This window comes from Microtus pennsylvanicus, chromosome 9, assembly GCF_037038515.1.
Source record: "Microtus pennsylvanicus isolate mMicPen1 chromosome 9, mMicPen1.hap1, whole genome shotgun sequence".
Lineage (NCBI taxonomy): Eukaryota > Metazoa > Chordata > Mammalia > Rodentia > Cricetidae > Microtus > Microtus pennsylvanicus.
The window spans coordinates 17,579,527-17,590,208 of record NC_134587.1 but is presented as its reverse complement, the minus strand read 5'-3'; the positions used below and the strand labels follow the sequence as shown (position 1 = coordinate 17,590,208).

Genomic DNA, 10,682 nt, shown 5'->3' with positions numbered 1-10,682 from the left:
TTAAGAACAGTGTTCATTGATAGACTTTCAGAGTAGATTAAATTCTAGTTCATTTGCTCCGTTTTAGCAACATGAAAAATAAAGAGGGGGATTACTAATCAGACATCATAAAATTTTGAAATACCAAGAGGTCCTCATTTATTTTCTCTGGGTTAATATTTCAGAGAAATAATTTACAGATGAGCTAGAAAAAAAAACCTTTTTTTTGAAGGGAAAAAATAACAGAAAGGCCTTTCATGGGGCTGCCATTGAATTTATTTAAAATTACCTTAAAATTACATGACTTATTGAATACACAAAATGCCAGTGCTTTGCAACAGTTACTGCATCTCTATTTAAAACAAAACAAAAAACGAACAAAAAGAAAAAAGAAAAAAAAAAGAGGGGCAAAACCCAGGAAAATACATTCAAAACGCTTGGCTGTTCTGCTTCGGCACAGGGAATGCCGGGAATGCCGGGGAAAGCTCTGTCCTACGCTATGACCATGAGAGGCAGTGATGAACATCAGCCAGTTTCCCATGAAAACCTGCACACAACACATTACAAGAGACCAAGGACGACCTGGTGGGAGGCAGGAGCCGAGGTGGGGATCGAGAGAGAAACGCCACATATGCCATGCGGTATTGTTCAGCAGTGAAGGAAGGCATGAAAGACTAGTGCTTTGGGAAACTAGATTATGGCAAAAAGAAAAGAAAAAGATGGAAGAAAACACAACACAGCAACACGACAAAACAGAAAAGTCCCACATTCGGCAAGCTCTACTGTGGTCGACATGTCCATGTCTAACTTCTTACTGGACTTTCCAAAAGAAACGTAAAGAAAGTGAGAGGTAGAAATGAATGAGGGAGAACTACAGCCGGAGGGGGGGGGGGTTCAAGATGAGAAGCCAACATGCACTGTGAAGAGTGAAGTCAAGATGAGGGATGAGGGAGGAGGACATGGAGAGGTTCTCTGTGGAGACGTTGAGTTGGTTAATTTTTTTTTCTTCTTGTGTGTTTGATTTGGTTCTATCCTCTGCATTCTCTGACATGGCACGGCAAGCCTAGAAACTCTCAGTGACTAGAATGGCGACACCCGTTCCCAGCAGTGTGTGTGTGTGTGAGAGAGAGAGAGCTTCCAAAATAAAATCTCCACCACCTCCACCACCTCTCCCATGGCAGGAAAAGGCAGTTACGTGTCTACGTTCTGTCACTTCCAAAGTCCTAGATAGGTCTGCGGCTGACTGCTCTAAACACCAACACAAACTGAATACATAAGCCTTCAATTAACCAGTGTAACTCTTATGAACATTTTCACCTAATCATCAAGGAGAGCAATGTATTAAGAACCCTTCAATAATTGTTCTGCTCTGGTTAGTTCCCCATAATTTGTAAGAGAACTTAAAAAAAAAAAAACCTTTCCGTTTCTACTTTCAATGGTAAATATTCAGTTGTATCACACTTCAGTAATTTTTCCGGATACATTCAAAGTAATTTTCCTTGCTATTCTCCAATTGTTGAGGTAAACATACATTTTAATATAAAGTAACATCGAAGCCTAGCCTATTACTCTCAGCAGTACATAGTGCTTTTAACACATTCCTTTGAGGTACTGGACAAATCACAATCACTTTCCTGAGTTTTTGCAGACAAGAACATTAAAAGAAATGAACTGCAGAAATTAAGGTCCAGATTACCGTTACCCTGTGTTACCTGTTCTTAGCTTAACACTGCAGAACAGACAGGATTGAGGAATACTGTTGCTCTTAAAATGGCAAAAATCTGGTTTTCTGTTGTAACACGACCGTTCATCTCTTTAGTCCAATAATGTTTAAAGTTAAAGCTCTTTATATTAGCACATGCCACCAATGTAATTGTGAGGCAAACGAAAAAAATAAAGCACCACTCCAGGCACTTGACAGCAACTAAATCTCGAGAACAGCAGAATGGAATCAACACACGAGGTTCATGTCCTTCTGAAATCAACACACTTGCACCTTGCGTCTCGGTGAGTGTTGTCTCGCTGGAACCGATCGGAGCATTCACATGGATACGCTCTCTGTCATCTGGGGCTTTCCAATCAGAGGCTCTCATCTGATGCATGTTTCCTCCAAAGCTACCCTGCCTCTACAGATGCAGCGCAATCGTCGTGTTCCCCAGTACCCTCTGCAATTGAAACACTACTGGAAAGGGGCTCTATTCCCTATGTAGCAGGTTTTATGTGTGTGTGCCAACATTCATTACATTTTGGTGTTGTTGTTGTTGTTCTTGTTTTTAACTTTTAAAGACCGAATCACTGATTGCAACCAAACATTTTGTTCCATTCAACATACATATCAAGCTCTTTCTGAGTTATGCTGGGCTGAATCTTGCAGAAAGCATTTTCAAAGTCTTGATACGTAACGGGCCTCAACTGGCTGGGCATAATGGCCGAAAGGTCTGTGGCTGGAATAGCGTGGAGAGGGCCCACTGCTGCTTCCTGACACAAATGAGCCACATCGAGTCCAGAAAAGCCTTCCGTACGCTGGACGAGCAGTGCAAACTCCTTGTCATTGAGACAGTAATTGTGCTGTGAGAGCAGTTGTACTATTATCTGGTGCCTCCCTGTGCTGTCAGGAAGTGGGATTAAAAGTCTTTTCATGAAGTACCTGCGAAGAGATTCATCTATTTCTTCGGGTTTACTGGTGGCACAAATGACTACGATTTGGTCCTCAGCCGAAGTTAGTACAGTGTCCAGCTGCATCAGAAACTCGGTTCTCATCCGACTGACCGGACTGTGTTCCTCACTCACTTGAGAGGAGAGAAGCATGTCAATGTCACTAACAAAAATCACCGAGGGCTGGCGACACCTGGCCACAAGAAAAGAGGCATGAATAATTTTCTCTGCTTCGCCTAACCACTTCGCAACTAGTCCGGAACCAGCAATTTTGAAAAACGTGGCCCCTAGCTGACTAGCTATGCATCTTCCCAGGAGTGTTTTGCCTGTTCCCCGAGGTCCAAAGAGAAGGATGCTCCTAGGCAAGGCCGTCAGCCCGCTGAACGCATCGGACCTCAACACTGGCCACAAAACCTCCTCCTTAATGACAGCCTTCACCAGGTCAAGACCAGCTATGTCACTCCAGTCCACGGGAGGTCCTTGGGTGATGATCTCATTGGTGACTAGGTCAATGAGGTGCGTGTCAGTGTTCTTCAGTTGCTCGTCCACAGAGTGGTTCGATGAGGTAGCTGCACGAAGTCCCGGACCTTGCATTGGATGAGCGAGGAGCTGCCTAGGGTCTTCCCCGTGCTCACTCATGACTGGCGACGTGTACTTCCCAAAGGATTCACTGGATCTTGATCCCAGTGAATTTTTAGCAGTACTGTAGGAAGGAGGGGTCAGAGCCCTACTGGACTGACTGCTGAATTTCCTTTGCTGTTCAGAGGACATCAGCTGCTTTGTTGGCTTAAATGCTAAGGATGATGTTTCAGCATTTCTGTCAAAGCCATTCCCCCGATTCGCGTTTGAAATGCTGTTGTCGGGCATTCGGTACATAGGACTCTGTGTCGATCTCTGTTGGCCATAGCTGTAATTTCCGTAACTGGAGTCCATGTCTCCTTGCCCTGCCATATAGAAAGCTTTCCTTTTGAGAGAACTTGCCGAGCTGTTGGCCAGAGTAGAGGGCGCGATGGGCGTCAAACCATGACCCTGGTAGGTGTAGCCAGGAACCGTAGTGGGGGGCAAAGGTGTGGGAGCAGGAATTCCTGAAGGCAGGTATGCAGAAGGAGGTGGGGGCGCTCCACCAGGGCTGTATCCAGACCCCACGGCAGTCTGAGGATAGCTAGCAGAGGGATAGCTGTAGCTGGAGAGATTGGAAGTCCCATTGTAGCCTGGGACCAGGGCTGGTGGGGGAGGAGGAGGGGGCGGTGGCTGCAGGAGCCCGGAGCTATGCAGTGGCGATGGATGAGGCGAAGGAAGTGCAGGCGTGGGCTGGCTACTGTACGTAGAATGCAAATACGATCCGTTGTATCCTGGAGCATATTCCTGAGATGGGAGCCCTGCATGAAGACTAGGTACTGTGTGGCTTCCACAGGTACTACTTGAGTAACTTGGTTCTGTCAGGTTGCTGGCCACCCCAGGGGAGCTCCCTATACTTGCAGAGACATCTACCGGAGGGAGGGCTGAACTGACACCAGCTTTGCTAGCAGTGATGACATCCGGAACACAGTTCATAGGATAAACGGCTTCTGAATTCAAGGAAGGCTGCCAGGGTTCGCTCTCGTTTTTCCGACCATTCACGAGTCCTGATGGTGTGTCTGAATAATTGCTGAGAACAGGTCGGTCCACGGGACCTTCCAAAATGCCAGAATACTTCTCTGCATATTTCTTCAGAAGGTTGGATGCAGTCAGAGCAGATATGTCATCATTTGCCCAGGCGTACTGGTAGGTGCGCTGCAAATGACCTCTGTAGGCTTCAACTTTGTGGGCAGGAGACCGAGTGGTTGAGGTGATGTCAAAGTGCTGTTCTGGCCACTGGGCATGCTCCGGCGTCCACTGCATCTTCAAGCCTAAGTATTTGGGGGGAGGGGGGAAGAGAGTAAATTCACTTAGACATTCATCGGAATTCTTAAAGCTTTCTCCCTGACTACAACTGTTATCTATTAATCTATTATCTCCCCTTAATAATATAGACATGGGCAAGGATCCTCCCAGATTATAATATCTATTGTGATCTCTATAATACAGATTTTTCAAAGTGGGGCAAAAAAAATCAACCGTATAAAAATATAAATCCAATGTAAAAGAAAACTCTGTAGAAAACCAAATATATATATACATATATATATGTATATATATACATATATATATATATGCAAGCCTTATTGCTGTCAATCCCATCAAGTTACTTGTTAACCACACACACTTATACAATGTCTATGTACGCAAATAATATTGTCCAATTAGAATTCAATCATAGTCGCTTGCAATAACACACACATACATTTTAATATCTAGCATGTATGCCACCTAGTTATTTGGTTCTCCCCATCGGTTTCTGTTTTCTATTTTAACAGTATAAAAATGAGACACAGCTGACAGGCCGCATCTGGGATCCCTCTCTTATTTGGTACTGAACACCTAGTTAGCACAGTATAATGCTCCCTGCACAGAACAATATGACACAGACATAGCAGGTCATTTCATAATCCAACTCTCATCTAAAGTGGTCCACGACAGTTTCAAATCTGCTTCGTGGAGTGCAGCAAAGCAATCTCCCAGGCAGCGCTCCACCGCTTTCATCGCACAAAGCCTACAACTCGGTATGAATTACAACTGGCTCCTTTCTGCCTCTCAGTTCTGTTGTTGAGTCTGGAAAAAAAAAAACAAGCATCACTTGTCTGTCGGGCTTCTAGCGTTGTTGTCCCTTCTCCTCTGGTAATCCTCCTCCCCTTATAGACTGCAAGGTACCAAGTGGGGAGAGAAGAATGTATATATGAGAAAACAGGCAAGAAGGGATGATCAGAGTGAAGAACTGGACTCTAACTCCTTAAATTTCTATTGTGAGCCATGTGTGGCAGAAACGGAAAGAATACGACTCAGCAATGAGGTCATAGGAGTAATTCCATCACCTGACAGATTGCTAAATGAAGCCAGGGACTCTGTAGTAATCCTGAAACAGGTATTTTCTGACTTAAGAGAAAATATTCAGCTATTAGAATCAGACCGTCATTTTAATTTAGAACTTTTGAAAGGCCTTAGAAATTACCTGGTTCACATATTACACAAGCATTGCCGAAAGCGACTCATTTAAGGTGTACCCTTGAGGGTTTCATGTCGTTAGGTACCAAGGAGTACGGGAACTCCATTCTTCTATTTTTTAGTGCTTGTTCATCTTAGCTCTAATCTCTGCTCACTTGGAATGAACACTTCCTTTCCTGCTACAGCTGTTTTAAGATACCCTCCTTCATCTCTTTTGTGTTACCCAAAGTGAATTTTGCAAACCATCTTGTGCCCTCTGGCAAGGAATCCTTGATAAGAAGAAGACCTGGTCTAAATGAAGCCTCTGTGGCAATGCTCGGTTCCCTTCTGAATTCCCCCAGTAGTGTTGACAGCTCTTCTCCCCTCTGTTCTCCTCCCCCAAGCACTCCAGCTCCTCACTGCCTGACTCTGGCTTCTGACATGGCCAGCGTTGACTCGCGGAGCTAAACTGAACAGAGCACACAGTTTGGTAACAGAATGGCATGTTGATTCCCTTCTGACTCCCTCTTCCTTGTTTGCAAAACCACTGCACCAGACAGTGGAAGTTAATTAGCAGGAGGATGCTGTGCTAATTGTGTTAATTTACAAGGTTTTAGTCAAAGAGAATCATGCCAGGGCTGGCACCGCTGTCATGCTTCAGACTTAATGATTAAGAAATACTGAAAACAAGGTGGGAAGGATTGCAGTAATTACACAATAAATGAATAAAGCAACAGGATTCATTTGCAAATATAGTTTACTGCAGTTGTACTCATTTGCATTTGGATTTTTAAAAAGGATCCATGCAGATATTCATTTGCGACTCACCAACTCAGTGAAATTAAGTTTGAATGCTGCACAAGTTAATCAACCTCTCTCTCTCTCTCTCTCTCTCTCTCTCTCTCTCTCCCTCCCTCCCTCCCTGTGTGTGTTTAGTAAAAATACCAAAGATCATATAAATTCTTTTGTATATGCAACAGACCCTTTGAACAATCTAGTCAATCAGTAAAACAGCATTGTGAACCCCAAAGAAGCACACCTTTATCCTTCAATTCAGAGACAGAGGAAGGGGTGAGCAGAGCTCCAGGGAGAACAACAGTGATCCTCCTAATTGTTTCTGCCTTCTCCATCATTACTTTCTTAGAGGAGAGAAACACACCACAAATGGACAAAATGACTGAAACCACACTTAGAGGGGGGAAAAGATGCAATTTTAATGAAGCGGCTTCTCAGGAACCATACTTTCATTAAACACAACTGGAAATGATTAAGGGCAAATCACCAGGAACCAATCGCAAGCCATCAGTATCTGCATTCTTCTTGCGTCAAGAGATTTACCTGAAGCTTTACAAAACGGAGAGACTATCAATGTGACTGCAGCGTAGAACTAAAAGGCCTACAGACTCATTCATCCCATGATTATTTCCAAGTAATGTCCATTAGGATCTTTATTTCCTTAAAAAAAAAGAATGCCTGACAACACTGAGTAGTGAAAATGGTAGCACGCATGCCACGACTGGGCATTTGATTAGACTGAGAAAGAAGAAACATGAAAAAGTAGCTCGTAAAACAATTTAGAAGTCACAGGCAATGGAACATAGCACAAGGCTTGAGTGGGCAAGTACACACCTATGCATGTACACATACACACATGTGCATGCAAGAACACACAATGAAAGGATTCAGCTTCCTTCCAGTTAATTCATATCTATTTGTTGCAGTTAGTGAATAACCATGATAGAAAGAAATAACCTTTCATAAAAGTGAAACTGCTTTAAATAGAGAAGAGTTAAAAAGATAAAAAAAAAAAAGGCGTGGGGCCTCTCTGCCTGTCTTGGTTTAAATAAAGTTTTCTTATGAATTAATCATTTATGAAAATGCAAACCTGATTTTAATATGTTACCATTGCTGTAAGAGATAAGTCTATGCAGTTTGAGCAAAATGGATTGCCCACTTAAACAGAGGCTTTATGTGCAGATTTAAATGTAGCAAAACTAATTGAATTTCCAAACATTTCTACTTCATCTGAAATTAAGTGAAGATCTTATCCATCAAAGTAACTTATTGGAATACTCACTCGATTGGATAGGCTTATTGAGGTAATGAAAAGTTTATCTATGGTTGTATACTAAGTAACCATAGCCTTAGCAAACCTGAGACAGGAAAGCTTGAGTTCTGTTTAACCTGGAGGAAACAGGATTGTCTAGGAGAGCTCTGGAGTCATCAATGCTACTTGAAAGCAAAGGATAATCTTTAAACATAAACTGGATCCTGATATTGGTGGGATCCACCAAAGTCAGTGTTCAGCAGCCTGGTGGGGCCTTGCAAGCATAAAGGGCTGAAATTTTAGGGTTACATGGAGGCGGCACCAAGTCCATTGCTGGTGTTATCCTTGTTTACTGGTGGTGATGAAGTGGAAGACAAGGTGGCACCCAATGGTCTTTGGACAAAGGTATCCTGCCCCGGTTTACTGCATTATTGCCACCTGTGAGAGCAGAAGGCTCCTGCCACCTAACCTGGCATTCAAGCAATGAGATGAGTTTTTATAAGCAGCTTTGACATGATTTTTTTTTTCACTGAACATAGAAAAAAAAAAAAAGTCCTGGTAATGACTCTATCTTACATTTTAGAATCTTGCTTCCAAAACAGTAACTCCCACTTTTGTTTGGAAGCATTATCCAAACAAAAATCAGAAAAGAGTCAGGCGTCTTGGTCCATGCTTCTAAACTTAGTATTGGGAGGCTGAGGTGGGAAGTGCGTGAATTGAGAACAGCCTATGCTACAGAGGGCTACCTTGGCTCGCATAACTTCTTCCCCACCCCCTCCAGAGAACAGAGGAAAACAACACCTACAGCCTTTAAAGATAATTGAAAAATTGTTCAAAAAATGTCAATATTTACTTTGTGAAATATGAGAAATTTATTACCATAGCTAGCACATTTCACAGCAAAATGTATTTATGTTTCAAAATAATTAACAAAGTTATAGAAAATTAGCTTGATGGCTTATCAGAAGTGTTATCTATAGATGGCAGATTCTATGGTGCAGTCTCTGAGGCTTTGTCTTCTGTTCTTGCCACAGGATGAACTGTGAACGTCTAAATGAGCATCTATGTGTCTTGAATACGACAGAGCAGGGATGTGTATGGCATTTGCCACTTTTCCCATGATTGACCATTTTAGAATTTACTCCCTAAGCAGTCACTGCCTTACAGTTTGCATTTTGATCTTTACTGAGTTTTGAAGCATAACAACCAAAATGACTAAAGTTTTGTCGTATTTTCAGAAGTCTAAAGAAAAAATAGCAAAAGTAAAGAGAATAATATATAGGAAGGGGAGAGAATTAGAGATACACAGGTAGGTCTCCTAGAATCTATTTTTAGCATAGATTTCTGGAATTACCTGGAGACACTCACTTAGTACCCCAACTTAATACTTGTGAGATTTAACAGTTCTAGGTCTGGCAATTTTATGTTTCAGCTGTGTTCCCATGGGGCCCCTCTGCCTGCTGCTAAGGGCTGCTTTATCTGTAGCTTTCTTCAGTCTCATAAGGGTAAAGACCCAAGGAAAACACTGTAGTGTAGCAGGCTTGCTCCTGGGCACCTGCGCAGCAGTGCTCCTTTGACCACATGCCCATAATGTTCTGTGGCTGACCTTTTCATTATTTTTTAAAAAATACTTAAGAATCTTAATATAATATTTATCAAGATTCTTTGTAGAAAGCAATCATTGTTGGGATAAACAGAGCAAAGTAATTATAAGGGTTTAGAGTTTCCATGGTCTGTTAATGCAGCAAATTCATCATCCCTTACGTTGAAAATGGCAGAACAAGTACATAGAACTTTCAAGATTCATTGGCCACGAATACAACTTGAGCAGAGAAGAACGTTCAGAGGAGGGGCTGCAAACTCCTCTGGCTCCAGACATTGGCTACCTGCGATATTTTCTCATTCATTGCCTTTCTTCAAGGGAGCGAGGAGCTAGTAAAATGTTTGGTCACATTCTGCAGCCCTTTTCCTTTGTCTACTCATCTTGAGCAGCTAGGAGACCAGCATGACCCCTTGGATCGGCGAAAGTCGCCACTGCATTTCCTAAGGTTTGCTGGACTTAAAATGCAATGTAAGAGTTAGGAAAGGGTGGAGGAAAAGCTCAGTGAATTTTGTCTCTACTCAGTTCCAACAAACACACTCGAAAATCAGTCATTTACAGTATGAATGCCATATAGATGTTTTCAAACTTATTTAGTAAACAAACTGAGAACTTTCTATATATAAAACCTCGGAGCTCTGTGAGGAAGTTAAATCAGGGGAATTTCTGCTTTGTTTACTCTTAGTTTCATGTTATAATTTTCTTAAGATCCCTTAAGATTAGACTCTTGTTTATCTTTATAATGGTCCCATCCAAACAAGGTTGCCCCCCTTCCAGTTTGGGGTTTCATTTACTGTGTGTTCTATATGTTTGGAGACTATTACGTATAACAACGGAGATCTAGGGCCAGCAAAGTGGCTTAGCCTAAAAAGGAGCTTGTACAAGCATGACGGCCTGAATTCAATTCTGATTCCTAAGTATAGGTGGAAGGAAAGAGCTCACTGCATAAAGTTGTTTTCTATTTATACACACATGCACACACACACACACACACACACACACACACACCACACACACACACACAGAGAGAGAGAGAGAGAGAGAGAGAGAGAGAGAGAGAGTTGTATTTTATTTTTTAAAAGAAGTTCAGAACGTTATCCCACACTCCTTATTCTCATCTTCGGCTAAGTGCCTTGAGCTCACTATGCTTAGCCTCGCTGTAAAATGGACAGGCTAGTGCCAGCCCCTTACTAGGATGCAAGACAGCCCTCCAGAAAGAATGTTTTGTAAAAATATTTCCCAAGTGTGAGCCGCACAAACATTGCTTGTCTCTTTATTTTGAAAATGCCACAGGTATATTAAACACAAAATACAGGGGCAATAAAAAAAGAAAAGTAAAAC

The 10,682-nt window shown here is 42.4% G+C and overlaps 1 protein-coding gene across 2 annotated transcripts in view; it reads right to left on the bottom strand.

The window, feature by feature from the left end:
• Positions 1–207: 207 nt before the first annotated feature.
• The window catches only part of Fign (fidgetin, microtubule severing factor), a 116,483-nt gene continuing 106,008 nt past the window's right edge, over positions 208–10,682 (bottom strand). The window contains exon 3 of one of the 2 annotated variants that reach the window (XM_075985027.1): positions 208–4,523. In XM_075985027.1, the coding sequence (XP_075841142.1) occupies positions 2,272–4,523 (2,252 nt within the window). In that variant the 3' untranslated portion in view covers positions 208–2,271. The remainder of the gene's footprint in view (positions 4,524–10,682) is intronic. The other variant, XM_075985028.1, reaches the window with a different exon arrangement.